General features: G+C 56.2%; 1 protein-coding gene across 1 annotated transcript; it reads left to right on the top strand.

Moving 5' to 3' along the window:
- Window positions 1-3,332: 3,332 nt before the first annotated feature.
- Window positions 3,333-18,026, top strand: NCLIV_062980 (putative phosphatidylinositol-4-phosphate 5-kinase; the record flags this gene model as incomplete). Its single annotated transcript, XM_003885849.1, has 17 exons — window positions 3,333-4,026; window positions 4,810-4,897; window positions 5,387-5,449; window positions 5,634-5,736; window positions 6,226-6,939; window positions 7,276-8,346; window positions 8,621-8,755; window positions 9,129-9,284; window positions 9,904-10,049; window positions 10,529-11,452; window positions 12,129-12,208; window positions 12,618-12,722; window positions 13,259-13,397; window positions 14,206-14,340; window positions 14,940-15,992; window positions 16,686-16,850; window positions 17,468-18,026. The coding sequence occupies 17 exons, from the start codon at window positions 3,333-3,335 to the stop codon at window positions 18,024-18,026; spliced, it is 6,330 nt and encodes a 2,109-aa protein (XP_003885898.1).
- Window positions 18,027-20,532: the final 2,506 nt, after the last annotated feature.

Here is a 20,532-nt window from a genome sequence, read left to right on the forward strand (position 1 = left end):
AGTGAAGTGATCTAAGTGAAGGCAGCGAGAACAACGTACAGTAGGGGTTCCCACTGCAATGCCCAGAGACACTGTCAACTAACAGGTTTAAATGCGCCGCGTAGGTTTATCGGGAAGTCGTATACACATGATCATGCAACGATTCCAAGCGAGAGTGTCCTGGGTACCAGCGGTTTCATTTGCATGCGCAGGGAAACAGTGAGGGGGACTCGAGGTTTGAAGGAGCAAACTCCACCGCAGCGTCCTTAGTACGTTCATAGAAATTAGCCATGCCACGCGTGCCGGCGTGTGGGAAAAGGCGCATGCTCTCGTAAGACTAGATGACACCACTCCTTCGGGGACCACTGGGAAGTAATGGCCTCGGGTCAACAGTTCGGAGGTGCGGACTCCGAAAGCATTTGGTTTCTGATGATCAGCAGCCGTGAAAGATTATTGATCGCGATGTCAAAACCCTTTATACGACTATCTCAAAAGATTGGGTTTCCAAAATGTGGTAGGACAGCCTTCCGGTGAAGTCCAACACAACACAGCTTCTGATCGGTCGCCACAGCATAAACGGCGATTCAGATGCTCCGTGGGGAAATGAAGCTTCTGTGAGTAGCAGCGCTTTCGCCTCCAAGCGGCAATTCGATTAGGGAGTGGATACAGTGCTGACGCAAGGCCGTTTGGTAAACAAACTGGAAGCGAAGCCGCACGTGGAGGTTCAGTCCGCGATGATGACTCGTCTGCTGCTCTAGAGTATGAGATGTGAACGGGCCGTTCCAAGCAATCACTGAAATAAACTGCTGTTCCTTCCATGGTTGTCTCTCCGATTAATTTCCACACTGCAACCTACGGACGGGAACCGGAAAGAGGCGGGGCCCGTTCCCCCGATCTCGCGTGTTTGCGTTCTCGAGTTTAACGGGGGAGAAGCGGGGTGGACGGAAGAAGTTGGTAGCTGAGCAGGCCGAATGGGGAAGAGGAGAAAAGGGTGAAACACTGATGCACGGATTTCGTGTGGCATCGCCTCCTTCGTTCGCGTCTGGCACACGGTACTTTTTTTCGGCAGCAGCAGGGAAAACGGGCGGAGTCTAGGGAACTTTAAGGTGGCGATCTCTGAGTCGTCCACTAATTGCCACATCCGCTGAACCACAGACACTCACGCGCGTCACTTGACGAAGGGTTTATTGGGTACAGAGAGGAGGGCGGGCTGGGAGCCTCTGGCGGAAAAGGCGTTAGGCGACGCTTTTTGCAGTGTATTTGTGGACGGCTCTTATAAACGCCAGCGCATATGAAGAGGCCGCAGCGTCTTACCAAAAGGTTGTATATAGAAAAGTGCTTTGTTTGTTGAACGCTGCTTCCTGGTTCCGGCCTGCACCTGTGACGACTCCTTGGCTTACCGATACAGCGACATGCATCCCGTCACACGAGTATTTCACTGGATTATCGTCACGCTTGTGCTTCTAAACACATGCTTGCGATGTGGATTGCGGGGCCCTTTGTTTGTGCGATGACGTGAGCGTACTTTGGCATTCTCATCTACGAAACAGACGCTGACGGCTGCATGGGAGTGCGTGCAGGTGACTGAAAACTAGTTGAAACTGAGTTCGTCGCTTGAGAGGGAAGCGCTGGGTCCGATTCCTCCTGCTGGTCGCCTTTGGCTTGCTCGGTTCTTCCTTGCTTTTCCACTCTCCCGCGTTCCCACTTTGTTGGTCCGGTTTCCTTCAGTCATCCTCTCCCACAGACGACAAGCTAAAACTGGCTCCTCTGACTCGCACAGCAAACCACTCAGTCACCGCTGTATATATTGCTCGAGTCCGTACACAAAAGCGTACGCCAAGCAAATCGACTTCGGGTCTTTTGAACGAGAGAGACCGGAGCCTTTTTTCATATGAAAGCTCACGCGCTATTGTGACGCAGCATTTTGCCCGCCGTTATTGACGGTAACTTGCCCGGATTTTGACGGGGACTTGCGTTGCCGTCGTCCTACTTTCTTTGGGACTGCTGTGTGCTTCTGAGTCTTTCTTGGGCAGCCGGTCTTGGGTCCCACAGCCACCTTTTCTCCCTCCCGAATCGCGTTTCTTTCTCTTTCCACCCTTTCTCGTGAATCTCTAGGTGGAAAGCCAACACTCGGAGCAGCTGTTTTTCACAATTCCTGCCAGCGGGATATGTGCAAAAAATCAGCGGCTGACTCCGCGGCCGCTCTTCGTGCTGCATTTATTGTTTCAGATCCTCCGTTCTCTCCAAACACTTTCGCCTCGCGCCGTTTGCTCTCTCTGGAACGGCTGCAGTTCCACGACAGACATACTACTGCCGTGTTTTTTCGAATTGTAGTGTCAAATTGTGCCCCACCGCGCTGTCGCTCGCTGCCGTTTTTCGCATGCGTTGAGCGCATTTATGTACGAAGTGTGTAGCTTTTCCGCGGTATGAGCGCTCGCCGCTTGAACCGTGTCCTAGCGAGGAACGGGCTTCTGTAATGCCAGATGAGTGGATTTTGTATAGTGAGACTCTTCCTCTCTTCTATATCCTCGTTTTGCTTCCTTCTGTTAGGCCGATATTCGCTGAGTGAACTCTAGCGCGGGCAGGTTCGCTGCAGGCTCCCGCGCATTTCGAGCCGCCGTCGAACTTCGTCGCGGCCTCTTGTTGACACTTAAGAGCGCCTGCTTGTTTGCCTCTTCTGGCGCGAGTTTTCCACAAACGACCGTCAATGATAGCGCATTTCGTTTCGCATTTTCGGGCAAGGCGACAAGATCCTTAGTTGTTGCGTTCACGTCTGCATCCCCTTCTGTCTTCATGTGGTTCGCTTCCAGGGTCCGTCGCTTGGCTCCGGGCACCTGCGCTGCAAGAACCGTTTGTGTCTCTCGTTCCGACTACAGAGCGTTATCTTTTCCGGATTTTTTTTGGCGATCCCGACTTTTCCCCCCGCCCTATGTATTGCCTTTCTTTATTTTCGCTGGCGACCTGTATCGAGGGCTATGGTGAACGGCACGGGGACGGCGACACCGGCGTATGCAGCCAAGCACCATTCCCTCCCGTCCACCCTTCGTCGCACCCCTTTCCGTTCCTCCTCTTTCAGTTCCTCCTCTTTCCGTTCCTCCCCTTTCCGTTCCGGTGTTTTGCGCTATCTTTCGGAAACCGGGTGCCGCCGTCGCTTGCCCTAGCGTCCTTCTCTCGCCGACTTGCCGCGCTCCCTCAGATGCGACGCCTATGGGGCACGCGGTCCGGTGACAGCGGCGGGACTTACCTTCTGTCTTGGCACCCCGAAGCACGGCCCCTTCGGACGCTTCCGTCCACGTCGCCCTCGCCTCTCCCGCGGCTTCTTCCTCCCCCTGTCTCGCTCCCGTTTTTCTGGCATGGCTGTCGCCGGCTCCTCGTCGCCGGCCCAGCTTCCCGCCTCCATGGAAAGAAACGGAGAGGCAGTTGACGCACGGGAACCGCGACAGGAGGCGAGCGATGATACCCAACACAGGGAGGAGGGAGACGACGAGGGCGGCCTGGTAGCCCGTTTAGCAAGCGGGGCTTCCGTGGCCACGCTTCCCCGGTCAGCGACGAGGGAAAGCGGCAGTCCCTCCGCTACTGCAGGCCCCCAGGCCCAGGAGAACCCCCCCACGGAGCAGCAAACAGACGCGCCGCCTCAGAGTGCGAATCTGAACGGCGAAGCGCGCTGCGGAGCCGCCGCCGACCCCACCGCTGGGAGTTGCACAGACACTAGCGCCAGGCGGACGCCCGGGCAGAGCTGGACCGGGCGAGTGGCCAAAATCTCGTCCGGGAAGTCTTGGGCTCACAAGCAGGTCCGCATCGTGAGCAAGAGCAAGCGGCCAGGCAGCAGAGGCTCTGTATCCGAGGCAGGGAGCAGAAAAGGCAGAAGCCGCGCCGGTGCGGCGTCTCACCGAAAGGCAGGCTCCCGCTCGGAGCCCAGGAGGGCTTCCCTGTTGACCGCGTGTCTCTCAAGACCTCTCCCATCTACCGCTGGCACCGGCGAGAAAGTCGCGGGATTCCATGTTGAAGACATCAGAGAAGTCCTCAAATTTCTCCAGGGAAAAGCGAGTAAGTGCTCCAGCCCTTGGCGAACTGCCTTCCGGTGAAGCAAGCCACGTGCGCCCAACGGAGCGCCTCTTTGGCCGTAGGCATGCGTCGCCAGTCTCGGCTGCCTCCATAGGCGCAGGCTCGGCCTCCAACAAATCCAGATATCTCTCTGTGCAGAGGCGCACCCACACTATAAACATACAATTTCATATATGCGTATCTATATGAACAGATAGAGATATATGTCCGTGTATTCATGGGTAGATGTGTATCTGCATACAGTTGAACGCGTTGAGAGTTTGACAGATGGTACTTGATTCACTCTCGGTGCTGCGTGCGAGTCTGGCTTGAGATATACCTCGTGTTCTGCCCGACCTTTTCGCCAGGTTCGTGTTTCTTCCAGCCGTCCTCTCCGTTCCTCCCATCCTGCTGCTACTTCTCTAACTAGATCATGAACGGTAGCAAATGCACAAGATGCTTCTGAAGTATATCTAAATGCTAGAGTGATACCTGTAATTATTTGGAGTACAAATGTCATTGCAACTAAAAAACCAAACGAGCAGCGAACACGGCGCAGTCGAGCTTGAGCCGGTGGTGTCTATTTGTAGCTGTCGGCCTTCACATCCGGTCTGCTCGAGTTCAAAATCCGTCAGGCGCTTTTTCTTGATGTAGTGCCTAGATGTCGATTTTTGCGCACAGTCTAGTCTCTTGGTATCGCTCCGCATCTCTGTGTGTCTCCCTGGTTGCTATTTGCCTGGCCGGGGATTCAACGTTTGGAGATTGCTATCTGCGTCTTTGCTTCAGGTGAACCGACGTTCCTATTGACGGAACCGTCAGAGAAGACGCTGCTCTGTGCTCTCTCAGATCCCCTTGTTCTTCTGTCCTTTTATCTGTACGCAACCATCACCCTTTTCTGGCGCGTTCGAGAAGCCATGAGAGAGACAACTGCACGAGAAGGAAGCAACCGTTTCACACATCTATAGTCATGCGTAGACACACACATATGGACATTTATATACGCATATATATGTATAGAGACATATGTGTGCATGTATAGAGGTACATGCTTTGGTGTCTTGGGGGAAGTCTCCCTGTGACCAGTTGATCCGGTTTCCACCCTTCAGAACTGGCGGGTATCTTTCTGGCGTTGTCGGAAACACAAATCTGCAACGAAAGAAATCTTCATCCAGATGTCTGCACCACCTTGTTGACATGTATGGCCTCTTTTGCGCAGATCGACTGTTTCGCATGTACAGATAGACTGATACCCCTGGGTATACGCATGCGGATACATGCTTCTGTGCCGGTGCTTTCATTTTCTGCTTCTCGTCTGCCACATTTTCTTTTTCTTCCCTCTGGCCTTTTATGCGGACACTCGCAGGCACCTGGAGCAGATTCGCATCGGCCGCGTCCTCGCCCAGCGGGGGCACAAGGCCCCCAACGCGTAAGTAGGGGTGTTTGGGTCCAAACGGCTGCACGACGGCTGAGAGCAGAGCTTGTTTCAGTGTGGACACATGCCTGCTCGTCCATTTCATCTTCTCTCCCCTGCCTTTCCTAAGGAGTTCCACACGTGCGTTTCCTCGGGCGTTCCTCAGAGGCGTCTTTGACTTGTCTGTTCGGTGCTTCAGAGACGTCGTGAACGCTCAGCACTTCGGATTGGTTTCGGGAGACCAGCTGCTCTTGCTCGACGTCCTTAACACCTTCTTCTACTCCCGCCAGTATATTCCCAAGGTCAGCCTTGCCGGTCTTTTGCCTCCTTTCGAGGTCCTCTCGTTTGAGCGGATCGGCTGCTGGATCCGCGTCAATTGCATGTCTTTCGTTGTGCTTCGGTCCCATCGCGCGACTTTTGCTCCGCAATTCATCGTGTCTTTCTCAAGTGTTTCTCGTCGGCATTCACCAGCAGACAGCCTCTTGCTCTCCCCTTTCTTTCGGCTTCCTTCCCTCACTGTGTGCCACGACCACGGACGCACGCGAGTGAGGGTCACGACCAACCAGTCCCAATCCCCCTCACGGGTAACGATCTATCCGAATATATACATATATACAGATAGATGTATGTATTATGTATATAGCTACGTATATGAGGATGTCCGTGTATGGATACCCTTCCGTGAGTATGACCGTTTTTTTTGGCACACGTAATGACCACGCCAGAAGCGCTGTTGTCGCTGTAGATGGACCCGTGCCTGATCTCGGGATGTGTTGTCTCGCTCTGTGCAGCCTCGTCTCCAAGAGTTCACGCATCGGCTCGTAGATCCTTGCCTGCTTGTTTTGCAACCTGCCGGTCTGATCTCGCCTGCGCTTCTTCCTGCGAATTTGTCCCTTTCTGGTTCGCTGGGCGCGGCGGGGGACACCAACACGCACCTGTTCCTCTCGTCTTACCACCGCTATGTCCACAACTTTGAGAGCAACAGCCTGCCCTTCGGACTCGGCGTGGAGGAAAGGGACCGACTCGCCGCCGGCGACCGGAGCCGAGTCAGCGGCGACCCTGGCCTGGCCGTGATCGACGAAAACTCGGAGGCGAAGGGAGTCTTGGAGCCGATGCCGTCTCCGGGGCTCTGGAGAGCTCGAGACGCAGCAGACAGCAGCGCGGGAGAGGCCGCGATCGAAAAGGAAGGAGAGGGAAGGAGAGAGGGCGACAAGACCGACGCGAAGTCGTTGCTGGCGCCCGCGTGGAAAAATGAACGAAACGAAGACGGACGAGGAACCTCGCGCGTCTCCTCGATCTTCCTGACCGGCAGCAGCATGCAAGACAGCTCGGTCCGCATGCAAATCGAAGAAGCGGCTCAATGCTCGGCTCAAATCAAAGTTCTTCTGACCGGCTCCGAGGGACGCGAGATGGAGGTGGCGAGGACCACGTTCCTCAGGACTTGCATGAAGCTGCTGATCGAGCAACTTCTGCCGCCCTGGACGTTCTTTGTGGAGCGAGTCCTGGTAAGACGCAGACGAGGGCCCGACCACTCTCCAGCTTTTTTGTCTCCTGTCCGGCGTAGGCAGACGTGATAAAAAACTGTGCGCGTTCGCCGTCTTCATTCCAGCGCGTGCGCTAGTTTTGTCAGGTCAGAACTCGCGCGTCGGAATGCTCTGTGCGTGGAAACCACCATGGATTCATCCAACAAAGACAATCATTTGTCTGGGATCCGTAGCATAACGTCCCTGCGACGCACCCTTTCGCCTGCCTACTCGCCGCCGCTGTCACTCCCTTCTGCGCAGCTCACTTCCCCGTTTCCCTCTCCCTGTTTTGTCCACGCTCCGTTGCTGTCCCTGCAGCCAGCCATCCTTCGAGACATTCACGACCCAAACGTGATTGTTCAAAAAGTCGTTATGGACAAGCTGTGGCGTCTGCGCAAGGACTTGGAAGCGGCCACAGGCACGCCCTGCGGCTTCACCCCGGCGTCGAACCCGAGCACGCAAGTTGCAGGCGTGGCGAACCTCGGCGAGTGTGGAGGCGACTTGGGCGAGCCCACAGGCGACCGAACGTGTGCGTCCGCTGCGCCGTCGCGCTTGGCGTTGTCTGCCGACTCCCTGTCTGTATCTCTCCGCGCCACAGATCTGTCTCCTGTCGACGGCAGGGACGGGAACCGGGAACCGTCGCGGGGGCTTTCCAGCGACATCTCCGAGCGGGAGGAAGACCGCCCACGAAGAGTGACGCTGGACGACAGAAGAGAAGGCCGGGAGGGCCGAAGCGGGGACTCCCGGCTCGCTTCACCAAGTGAACGCAGGGGCGGGTCCGGGGCCGCGGCTGCTCCAGACCATTCGGAAGCGCCTGATGAGCCGACGGAGACGGCGAAACGCATGCACGTCTCTCTCTCGCGTCCAGCGTCTGTGTCCTCGTGCTCCAGTCCGTCTCACGCCGCGACGATATCGCCTTCGAAACGCGGGGAAGCAGGCCCAGACGCCGGCGAGGGCAGCGAGGCGGCGTCGCTCGAAGAGCCCCAGTCGCTGGCCGGCTCGTTGCACCCGCGGGACTCCTTGCCGGCGTCCGGGCCAGACGAGACGTACAGACAGATGCGCTCCACGTCGTCAACTGCGTCGAACTTCTCCATCTCGCGACTCGTCCCGCAGCTGGCCTCGGGCCGGTCGTCCCGCCGTCGCGGCGGGCCATCGCCCTCGCGGGCCTCGCCGCTCGACATGTGCAGCTCTCCAGCGCGTCTCTCCCCCGTCGGCCAGGCCGCAGAGGCGCTCGAAGACTTCGCCTTGACGAACCTGTCGTCGAGGCCGTCGCCTTCTCGAGGGAGCAAGAGCATCCCGATGAGTCTGCGCCTCGTGAAGCGGAATGCACTCACACAGACGCAACGTCCCGGGCGCGTTCGGGGGAAAGGCGAGGAAGAGCCTTCCGACGTACGTTGAACGACTCCCCCCAGGGGCAGACCCACGCGAAAAGAGAGAAGGACGCAGAGGGGGGGGGGGGGGGAGAACGAGGCCTCGTTATACAGAGAAAGAGACGGGAAACAGTCGGGATGAGGCCGTGAAGCGCCCAACTCGGCGGAAATCGCGGAAACGTATCGGAACCGGACCGACTGCGTGTGCGAAGTCTGAAGTCTCCTGAGCGTCTCGGGGGTAAAACCATGGGTGCTTCCCTCCACGTGCATGCATTTGCGGATTTGTGCTGCAGGTGGGCGGAAACGCGGTGCGAGAGGACAGTCCGTTCTACGCGTTGACCTTCGCGATGATGCTCGGCCTGCAGATGAGCAGCGAACTGAGTGCATGCCTCGTCATGCTTCGGCATAAACTCGGGAGCTCAGTGGATGTGAGGAACAGAGGCAGCGACAACACGGGGAGAGATGTGTGTTCCTTCGTTCGGGTTTGAGCACGTGCTAGCCTGCCGAGCTCGTTACGACGTGGTAGACGCAAAGCATCGAAATCGAGGATTTTTGGACGAAAACAGTCCGTTTCCTCTTTGCCCATGCGAGAGGGCGGCCCCGCGTTCCCGCCAGCCGAGAAAACCCCCCGAGGGCGAGAGGCCAAGTTGCGTGCGTGCGAGAAGTTGCGTGCAGTCACTCACTGCATAGATTCTTTCCGTTTCTGCCGGCGGATTCAGGCGCTCTCGGAAGCACCGGTCGTTTGCGTCATCCGTGTTTGGATATGTGAAAACGTTCCCGTCTTCTGCGCGACCTTCGCAGCTCGAGTTCCTCCTGGACGAACCGTTGCTGCTGCCTGTTCGCCAGTTCCACTTTTGCTGTTACCCGCAACTCCCTCGGCCCTTTTTTTGTGTCTTCGAAGACATCGCCCCCGACACTTTCGAGTGCGCTCGGGAGCTGGCTGGAGTCACAGAACAGGTGAGGAAAAAACGCGTTTGCCTCTCTCTCGTTGCGGCTGAGAGATAATTCGGGCCTGCGTGCTTCGCGGCCTCGCGCCCTATTCCTTTCAGGCTCTCTGCTCCAATCTCTCCCAAATCTTCTGCCGTTTGAGTGTGCTGGCGTGGCGCGTTCCTCGATCTACGTAGGCGCACGTCTCTGTTGTTATTGCGCACATCTGTGATTGCATGTGCACAAGCACAAAGGCGAGCTCATATCTGGTCATATGAGCTGTAGGGGGTAGACGGCGTTTACGTTGGACAGTATACATTAAAGCCGTAGGGCGTAGGCCTCGATTTGATCATCGACGTTGAACGTATGTCCACGCTTGTGTATTTGCTTACTCGCACTGCTTGTGTGCATGCGCTTGCCCAAATACAGACACGATGCATATGTATATATGTATATGGATATATGCATACGTATGTATGTATGACGCGTGCGGTTTTGAATGACATCTTGGGGAGCACGAATCGATACATCAGTACGAGTGCGCGGGTGCAAAGAGTTGAACGGCGCGTAGCTTCCCGCCTGTACGAAGGCTACCTGGGACAGGAAGGCCGGTGGACACCGGAGGTTTTGTTTGTCTTGCCTTGCGCAGGATTACCGGAGCAGCATGTGTCGAACTGACTTTTCGTTCATTGAGTTCGAGAGCAACAGCAAGAGCGGACAGTTTTTTCTCTTTTCTCACGACGGGAAATACCTCATCAAAACGATCAGTTTGAGAGAGGTCAAACAAGTCCTCAAGTCAGTCACCTTGCCTCAAAACGCAGAATGGAACGCAACATATGTGCATGCCAAAGAGGCGTTCAACGCGACGGACGGGCGTCGTCCCTGCATTTGCTGATCTCTCCGGTGGACTTCTCTCCCGGCTGCAGGAGGCGCGTGTTCGACTCCTGCGCGACTCCGCGCTCGACGTTTCGCGTGCTCCCTATCCCCGAGGATATCCCAGCTGTCTCAACTTCGCTAGCTGTGTGGGCCTCGAGCTGGGCCTCTTCACAAAAATCTCCATAGTTCTGTGCGAGAGGCAAAACATGTGGATAGCCTGTGTCAATCTCTCCCCGCACTGCATGTGTGTGTCCTGTTTCGAGGTGGCCTCTGCATTGCGTAGATGCACTTTTCGCTCTCTAGAGGTCGACGTGTTTTCGTAGATCGCACTGTGTCACACCCTGTCTCTGTCCGTGGGGCTGATGCTTGCTGTGGAAGTGTGCGCTTTCCTTTCGCAGGATTCTTCCGGCGTACATTGATCATCTGTTGTCGAATCCGAACTCGCTCCTGACGCGCCTGTTCGGCTTGCACCGCGTCGAGATCTACAAGCGCTACGACTTGGTGGACGACGACGAGCTTCGGTCCAGCACACAGTTCGAGGACAGCGCGGGAGAGGAGTCTGGCTATGTGAGCCCAGAAGCCGGCAGCGTGTTGACCTCCCCTCGGGAGTTCTCTCCCGGCGACGTCGAGTCGCACGCACGCGAGGAGGGACGGCCTGGCGGAGACAGCGCGCTCCCTGCCGAGCCAGGCGCCCAGCGCAGCGACGAAGGCCACTCGCATGCAGAGGCCGCCCCCGAGAACGCAGCGCCGACGACTTCCGAAGAGGCGCCGAGCAATCCGAACCGGCTGACGGGCGCTTCGCCGCCTTCGCCCGGGCCTGCTCAGCACCTTTTCGGATCTCTCGAATCCGCTGGCAGCGCGCATGCAGAGACGCCCGCGCAGGAGGAAGCGGGACCGGGCTTTTCGGGCAAGGCCGAGCGGCAGTCGCTGTTCAAAGACGCCAAAAGATCTCTCAAGAACATGCGCGACACAGTCCGCACGTCGCTCCGGCCTGTGGCCGCGACTCAGGGAGACGCCGTCTCGGTCTCGGACTACGCCTTTACGCTGCCAAGAAGTGTCAGGTACTCCCCGGAACACGCGACGCACGGAGAAGACCATACGTTTCTTTCCGGAAAGAACGCGCCGAAAGACGCCCACGGAGCAAGCCACGGGGAATCGGAAGCGAGTCGGTTTCGAGGGATGACAGAAGAGGGACAAGGAGGGATCAAAGGGGAGACAGACGCCGAGAAAGCAAAGCGCAAACGCGACGGAGACTGTCGCCGGGGACGCCTGCCTTTTTTGCAAGGATCCAAAAAGAAATCCGATTCCCACAAAGCTCTTCGGTAAGAGAACGACTCTGCAGAACAAACAACGCGTAGGTGGACAGGCGCGGCGAAGAGGACGGAAACCCCAAGGGCAAAAAAGGCTTGAGCCCTTCCTGCCGTTGACCGCCTGACCTCGCCTTTGCCTCCCTGGTGTCACCACAGCCACGTAGTACCCCTGCTGTCCAATCTCTACGTGATTACGTGCATGCAGCCTCCGTCGCGCGCTCTGTGTTTAGATTCTAAGGATATGTGGCAGGCGAGAAGTAAATCTCCAAATTGACGATACACGTGCCGGCGCATCCCTGCTGGCAGGCCTCACGGAAACATGTCGATCCTGTGGAAAAAGAGCCCGATTCTACTTTTGCGGGTGCTCTCATGACCTCTGACACGCGTGTCCCCGTGGATCCATTTATGTTTATGTATACCTGTCTACATTTATCCTTATCTGTGTCCATATTGATAATCTCTTTTTACAGCGATCTATGTCCTCCACCTCTCTATATGTATCCAACTCTGTATCTATCAATACATTTGTGTCTGTAGAGTGCGGTTTATGCATGTAGATACCAGAGAATATGTATGCATGTAGATGCACCGCATTTGTGCGAAAACGTTTGCACTCTTCTTACGTTCTACGATCCTTTGGGAGCGGAACCAGGGTACGTTTCAGTCTGTTACTTGTTCGATTTTTCAGGCATGCAAAGTCGCGCACCTACGCCGTCCGCGACGATGCAAAGAAGCAGAGCGTCACATGCGCGTACTTCGCTGTGATCGGTAAGGAAACGTTGGCGTCCCTTCTTGCGGAGTTTCCGGCGCGTCTCTTTCTCGGCTGCGTGCCTCGTTGCCGCGCATTCTGTTCGGCCACATCTGGTGGCGGTTCGCGGTTCCTGTCTTCGTGTGGCCGTCTCTTCTCCCTGAGACGCGGTGAAACCAGCCCACGTTCTGCCTCCCGCCGCCCATCCGTTCCCTCGTGCTGTGCGCACTGCGGGGGATTTACTTCGCGGCCGCACCCCCTGATGTTCCAGTTCGCCGCGAAACGGTCCACTTCACTCTTTCTTTCGCGTTCTCTCTCGCGCACGCTGTGGCGTCGGCGCACTTGCCCCTGGTGCGCAGGCCGCCTTGTCCGAGCAGGCGACTTGCGTGTAGCGCTCCGCGCCTTCTTTCGCTTTGCATGCGTCCTCAGGAACGGCGTTTGATCCCTTTCTGGGGCTTCACGAGGCCTACGACTTGAAAGGGAGTACTGTGAGTCGCCGTGCGAAGCCTGACGATCGCGTCAAGAAAGATGTTGGTAAGGCACTGAGCAGGGAAAGCCAGTCAGGTCTGTATGCGTCTTCTCGCGCACGTCACCGAGTGTGGGTCGTCTCCGAGTTCGGACTTGTTCCCTTCCCGCTCGACGCTGGGGCCTCTCTTACCATAAGGCCGGGGTCGAGGGCGTCGGGCAGCACAGCGGCAGTTGTGCGCAGGTTTCCTCCCATCCTGCCTCTGAGGGAGTCTCCTGGAAGCAGACCGCGTGCGTGCAGCTCTATAGAGGCTTTGCCTCCGAAATCTGGATCTGGAAGGAGAGGATACAGTGACGTCACGAACGGACATCTGTCTGAGTGTGGATCCTCCATGCAGCCTTTCCCAGAGGCGCGGGGGCCGCGTGTTTTTGTCGCGCGGCTCAGGCGGCGACGTGTGGTCTATCTCCAAAGACCGCTCACCACCTGTTCTCTTTTGACATGCTTGTTTCGGCGCATGCACCTGCGCCGGGTGTCGCTTTCACCGCTATTCTTTGGATGTCCTTTCTCTCTGGCAAATTTGTCTTTTCCGTTTTCTCGCCTTTAGACTGGTTGGAGGCCGGCCGGCGCCTTGACCTGAGAGACGAGGAGGCGCAGACGATTCTCCGCGCCCACCGCCTGGACTGCGAATTTCTCGAGACAATTTCCGTCTTCGACTACTCGCTGCTTGTTGGCGTCCACAGATGGTGAGGATGAAACACATCGTGTTTTGGCGTCTCCTTTCACTCTTGTCGATCGCCGTCCACACAAATCGTGTTGCATATGACTGGTTGTTCCCTTCCCGCTCGCGTCGCGATGCCGACGAAGAAGATTGCCCGCATACGACCTGTGTCGATTCCCCCCTTCTCCTCCTTCCATATATACATACATACATACATACATACATACATACATACATACATACATACATACATACATACATATGCATACATATATACATATATACATACGTATATACATGCATATATACATATATATATATATATATGTATAGGTCGATGGCGGCTTAATAAGCGCAGCGGCGTGTGATTTTGTTTCTGGGGACATGGGCCAGGTTGCCGAGACCCGGAAAGCTTTGGGGATGAGTAGAGGGGAAAATGTTCAGAACGCCCAAATCCACGCAGCTTGTCCACTCGATGCAGGATCGTTGGTGCATGCACTGCGTCTCGAAACGCGTTTGGAATTGCCCTTCACTTTTATGCGGGCAGGATTGCTGATGCGTTGTGGCGTTGACTGGATAGGCCGAGCGAGACGGCCGAGCGAAACGGAAGCTGTCGTCCTTCATGGTGTCAATGCGTTTCTTGGTCACCACCTCTTCGTCATTCGCTTTTCGTTTGTCCGCTGTTTTGATGCATGCTCTCTCTATATCGAGATCTAGAGGCTTACGGTTCTGCGTGGAACTGCGCCTGCTTAACACAAACCGACGTAAATGTATATGCTTGCAGCCCGTTTACAGTGATTTGCAGTGTCTCTTTGGTTCGCTGCTATCTCCAGCAAGCGAGGCGTTCTCAGTCGAGCAGGCTCCCAAGCTGCGTCCGCCGTGGAGGGACAGCCGGCGCGCACTCCGCCCTCGGCCATGAAAAGCTCCATGGGGCCTCTCCGCCAATACACGAAGATCCAGCAACACTCGTAAGTCCTCAGCCTTGACCTTTCGTCCCACTGCCTCTATATATGCGTGTGCATGCATCTCGTGTCACGTCTTTTCCATACCGAAAGACTCGCGTACACTGAAGCCCACTTCTTAGACACGTTTATAGTGCCACGCATGCGTTTACCTATATATAGATATATATGTAAGTGTGTGTATATCGGGTGGTCAGCCTGAGGCAGGAGTGCTTGGGCATGCATGCATGCATGCATGCAAATTTTGGGTCGTGAGTGACTCGCCTCGGCGAATCTCCGAATCAGGCGAGCTCGTGTCTCACGGTGTCAACGCCTTTCTCCGACGTGAGAGTTTTGGGGGATTTTCCCTTTGCCGACTCCAGGAAAAGCGATCGCATTTCCGGCCTGCGTTTCTCGAATGCATGTGTCTTGATGGCTCTCGTGCACACGTCTCACTGCGCGCAAGAAGCGCGTCCGGTCCTCGTCGTTACTCTGCACATGCTCCCTCGCGTCGCCCCTCGTTTCCCTCTCACTCGCTGAAGCGCCAGTGTCGTTAAGCTTGCGTGCCCGCTGAGTCGTGCTCATCTTCCTGTTCCTTTCTACTCCCTCGTCTTCCTGCGCTTCAGTCTCTTGACCCCATCGCAGTCGCTCCTCAGTCAGCCGTCGGCACACCCGCTCTCGGCAGATCCCGCCCCCCTGTTGCCGCTGCTTTCTGCCGGAGGGTTCGCGGGGCTCGGCGTCCAGGCCTCCGATGGAAAACCCATCCCAAAGAAACCGTCTGCGCAACGCAGCCTGTCGAGTGCCTCGTCGGCGGAGCCTGACACGATTTCCGTCTGCCTCGCGTCTTCGTCGAGCACCGTTGATGAACGCAGAAGCTCGACATTGGCCGGAGGTGCGCCGGCGGCTGCACAAGGAAAGTGCTTTGAGACCTCGACCGCGGGAAACGGCGAACCCGAGAACCCCGCCTCTCTGGCCTGGCTTCCCTCTTCTGCTGCCCCGACTCTGGACTCGCGCCCGCCTGCTGTGTCGCCTGGAGCCTATTCCGTCGCGCCGAGGCGCTGTTCCTCTTCTGGCGTCGAAGCCGCCCCGACTCGCCCCTGTCTCCGTCTCGCGGCTAACCACGCCGCGGAACGCCCCACGTTTTCCGGGGCTTCCGGCTGCGCTCCCCAGGGCCCGTCTGGCCTCGCCAGAGGCGGCTCTGAGCTCGAAGACGACACAGGCAGTCTCGCAGAGACTGCGTGTCCGCTTCAGAGGGCGGACAGCATCGCAGCCTCGAGCGCCTCGTCCTTCCCGCCTCCCCGCTGTTACTCCGCGCACGTGTCGATGCCTTGTCCCTTGCCTTCGCCGCGCCGGCGGCGCGTCACAATGAAGCAGTTGACGAGGGACGAAAGCCGCGTCGGAAGAGAGAGTCCGGGATGCAGCAACTTGGGCTGCATGAAGGATGCCGAAAAGGACAGGAAGCGGGAAGGAAGCGAAGACGGACAGACGGTGAGGTCCGTATCGCAGTCGGTCTCCTGGCCCGACGATCGCGCCGACAAAACGCGAGAAAACGACGAGCTTTCCATCTCCCGATCGAGACCGGAGAAACACGCGGAACCAGATGATACCGCTTCACCTGCAACTTCCCGCCTGCCCTACACAGAGACTGCATACACCTTTCTCGACAAAAGCTGGATGGGGTGAGCCCAGAAAACTCACAGCAAGGCCGCCGCAAAGCGCCATGCGAGCAACAGGCGCCGCAGAATAAACAGAAAAGAAGGCGCTGCAACCGTTCACTCATGATACACTTGCCTGCATACAAACACATTTATAGATGTCCGGGTACAGCAGTTGGAGGAAGAGAATAAAGAACGAACCCAGGAATGGCCACTGCCTAGGACTCCGGATTCGGCGGTTATCGTGTCAGCGTAGATACCCAAGCTTGTGTCCAATGGAAACCGGTTATTCAGGAAAAGGCAATGCGTAGACACGTGTTTGTTCTCACGGGGACAAATCCCTACACGTGTACGTCCTTCCCGCGAGTGTTGCGCCTCCCTCCAGAGTTGAAACTCTCGCTCTCGAGGCCAATGGCGTCGTGGAAGTCTGCGTGTCTCTCAGAGATTTACCCTGCCCCAGTGGGCCGGTCTCTCCTTTGATCGGAAACCCCTGCGCTCCGCAACGCTGTCTTTGCATCTGTCTCCAGCCGTACCGCTTTTTGGCCCTTCGTCTCCATCATTGTCCAGTCTCACAGACGGCACCTTTCTCCAATGCGGTGGTTTCCCGTTGTCTTTCCTTTTCCTTCTTGCTCTCTTTCGCCATGCTCTCGGGAGTCGCCCGTCTCTCCGTGAACCTTTTCACTCTCGCGTCTTCTTGTGCCGCCGCTCTCCATGCAGAACCGCCTTCATGTCGCTGCCTTCCCCGGATAGCGGCTTCGGAGTCAAGGTCATGAACGCGGACATGACGGAAATCTACTACTTGGGAATCATTGATTTTCTCACCCCCTACGACTGGAGACGCTATGGCCACACAGTCTACAAGCGGGTGAAAAGCTCCTTTAAGTGAGAGGCGTACACAGGATCCTTTTCTGTTGCGTCTTTGTCTGAACCACGACAGTTTCGTCCCGGATTCTGTCTCCATGTGAACCTATTGAGTCACGTTCTCGAAGTTTGAGAGTTTTCTTTACTCACGAGTTTTTTCAGACGTGGCATTTTCTCGGGAATGAGTATTCAAGAGGGGAGGGGGCGAGAGAGGGACGGGGAGATCGAAGATCGACAGCCGTGGAATCCGAGATGCCTTGGCAAGGCCTTTATGGCTGCTGTGGACGTGTGAGGGGAAAAACCCGGTTTGTGTGTCTTTCTCCCCTTTTCCTCTGAAGTACCCACGAATGCCTGCTTCGATGTCAGACGCATTGGCCTCTTCGTCACGTGGGGAGAAGATACGTTTCCACATGACGCCTCCCGGGGCATCCAGTTTCCCCTGTTCTTTTTCGGCCTCTGTGCGCGCATGATTTTTTGTCTCTCCTTTTATTCTTCACATGTAAGCTGCCATGTGTGCCAGCCTACTTTTATTATCTATATTTCCATTCGTATATGTTCAATAGATATGGATATATACATGTATATATTAGATTTGTCTGGTGCCGTGTGTGTATCTTTCTGTTGCTTTCCTTCTCCAGGTGTGAGTTTGGTGAGATTTCGCCAATGCCTCCAGCGTATTATTCTCGGCGGCAGCAGGCGTTTCTTCGCGATCACGTCGTTCAGGTCGTGCACCGCGAAAACTCTTCACCGGAGGCGCCGACGACGATCGAGCGGGTGAATTTGCGCATGCCTCGTCGAACGCTCATTCGCCTGTTGAAGTCCCGCGAGCGGGAATTCAAAGGCAAAGGCGCCTTCGACTACGAAAAGGAGGGCCGCCTGGACGACGCTGTCGCGGCTGCAGAAGCCGGCGGCTTTTGTGCGCAGGGACAGGAGAGCGACAGGTGGCGGCGATTGTCGACGCGCAGACGCCGCGACTCGCAACACCGAGGCGGGAGAAGGCAAAAGAAAGAGGCGCAGCGCGAAGCGTCTTCTCCGTGTGGGGTGAACGAGGCCGCCGAGGCGACACACGGCGGTGAGACGCGAGTGCAGGCACCGGGTGCAAAGGAAGACGCACATCCTCCCGAGGCTGACGAGAGGCGAAAGAAAGAGTGCAGACGCTCGACTTTCTACAACCTCTACAATTTAGTCAAGTTGTAGACCGTACAGACCGATCCCGTGTCTGACGCGAACGCGGGATCAGAACAAACAATAGACTTGAACAGGCGAGGAAGCCGGACGCGTCGAGCGGCATACAGTGCCGTCTGGTGGACGGTCGCTCTTTGACAGGACTTCACGCGCCTGTTTCTCCAGTCCGAAGCTGGCACCGATATCGTACAGAATGTGTATGTGTGCCTGCGCATGCGACCTTGTACAATTATATTCCGTTTGGGTTCAGATTGGCGACGTTTCTTTGTATCTCGACTCACGGGTGCACGAATGGACGCCCAAATTCCGAAAAATTGTGAACAGCTAATGCAATTTTGAAAGCAGTCGCGTTTGTCTTGCCTCGAGCGCCAGGAGGGGAGATTGTCTCGTTTCACCGCGGCACTGTTTTTGACGTTTGTTTTTTTCCTTGTGTGAGGCATCAGTCGCCTCCCCCCCCCCCTCCCCCCCGGCGGAGTGTGGAGCCTGATAACAGTTTCTCGTTCTCTCCCCCAGGCACGACCGCGGATGGGCCTCAGAGCCTCGCCGCCGATGGCCGCCCCTGTCCGGCCATTTACTTGTAAATGCACATGTGTTCCCGCACACGCATAGCGCTAGGTAAATCGGCACTTCCTGCATCTGTGTGTGTGTGTGGGAGCACGGGGATCTGTCGCGGCTCGCCCCCCGACCTGCGCAGTGCTCAGGCGCTCGATATACGCAGGCCCAGACCTGCATACGCAGGAGTGAGCTTGGCTTTCGGAGGGATTTTTGGGTTGTGATGGGGCTTCCCGGAGAGGTCGGCCGCACGACGTGGAGGGAAACGTCTGACCTGAAAGCAGGCAGCGCCTCTCGAAGCAGCTGGAGAGGCGAGGAAAGAAGCGCAAAGTGACGAAGCGGGCGGCAGTGTTCTGCGGTGACAGGCTGCGAGGCTTGCCGGAGACGCTCGAGCGTCGAGCGCAAACAGATATCGAGTAGAGCCCTTACGTGTAAGATATGCGAGAAATCCGGTGAGGGGGTTTTCCCGGAGATGGCGTGAGTTGCGGCGAAACACCAGAGGGAAACAGAAAACGGCCACAGTGGGGGAATGCGAAAGAGACGCAGAGACGCGGCAGAAAGCAAAAACACTGTTCAGGTTGTGCGGAGCAAGCAGGCCAACAACACCAAGTTCACATCGAGCCCCACGTTGCGTCAGCGAGAAAGCAAACAACTCGATTGCTTGACTCCAAGTCTCCCGACTTCCTGCGAGGGGTGTTCATGGGGGCTGCATGAATTTCCTCAAGCAGACTCAAGCTGGCTTCTTCGTGGTGCAGTTGTGTGCCTCTCGGGTGCTACGTCTTTTGAATCGATGCCCATACGCCCAGCTCGACGCCTCATCGTCTCGCTCCTTCAGCCGCAACAAGGTGCTCTTCTCTGTGACTCTCCGCAACTGAGGACGTGGGCCCTGCGGACGTATGTACACATGCATGTATCCGTATAAGGATACACCTGTAGAAGAAGCTCTACCAAGCCGTATCTACGTTGATCGACACGTCGAAACATATATATGCGGCCTACAAGCATACAACGCCTTTTGCCTCTGGTGATTCACCTCCCCAGCGACGGAAGCATGCATTTTGTCTTTTCTTTACACACGCACGTTCCTTCGTGCCTCGCCGGTACCAACATTTAGCGTTTTTGTAGGCACCTCGGCACACTACAAATATATACATATGTAGATATGAACATGTGTGTAGGTATTTGTGCAAGGTGTGTACCGTGTCTCCAGTAGGCGTATCCGGCATAGATGCACAGCAGCCTGTTCAGACCATCTGTGATGTTCTCTGGACCTGTGACTGTGCATATGAAGTGGGCGTGTGCTGGCGAGACTGTCTCTGGTTTCCGTCTATCTATACAAATGCATACGGCTTGTATGCATACACAATGCAGACGTAATGTCAACTATCCACGGTGTGTCCCTTGTGGACAGTTTGCGTCGTTTCGCAGTCTGCGCAGTCCGTAAACACCACACGCTGTCCACGAATTGGTTCGACGTATCCTGTGGCATATTCTTGACTCCTTGGGAAATACATGCGTGTTGCTGTCGTGTGAGGCGTCAAGGCTGTTTGTGTGTGCGTATATAGTTAGGCCAGTTTGTGTCTGTAGGAACCCGGTTGTCGTAGGTGTGTGTAGATACGTATTTTTATATGCGGGCTATACACTGTCAGGCGTGTATACATGTGTGGGCCGTTCGTCCACGAGGACGGCAAGGGCAATCAAGAGAAGATGCCTCTTGTCCGTGTCCCCGTCGTGGAGCCGCTTTGTATGCAACGCGGGCAACGCAAGGTCCGGAGAGATTGCCAGTGGAGACGCTAGCCACTGCAGTTTTCGCACTATTTTTCGACGGTCCCCTTTGCAAAATGTGCAACTCTGCATGTGTCCATTGAGTTCTTCCCGACTGTGTGTGCCCGTCCTGTTTCTGTCACCGTTTGGCACTGCAGCCTCATAGGCTGCATTCCGCTTCTCACTACCGTGTGCTCCGAAT

This window comes from Neospora caninum, chromosome XII (assembly GCF_000208865.1).
Source record: "Neospora caninum Liverpool complete genome, chromosome XII".
NCBI lineage: Eukaryota > Apicomplexa > Conoidasida > Eucoccidiorida > Sarcocystidae > Neospora > Neospora caninum.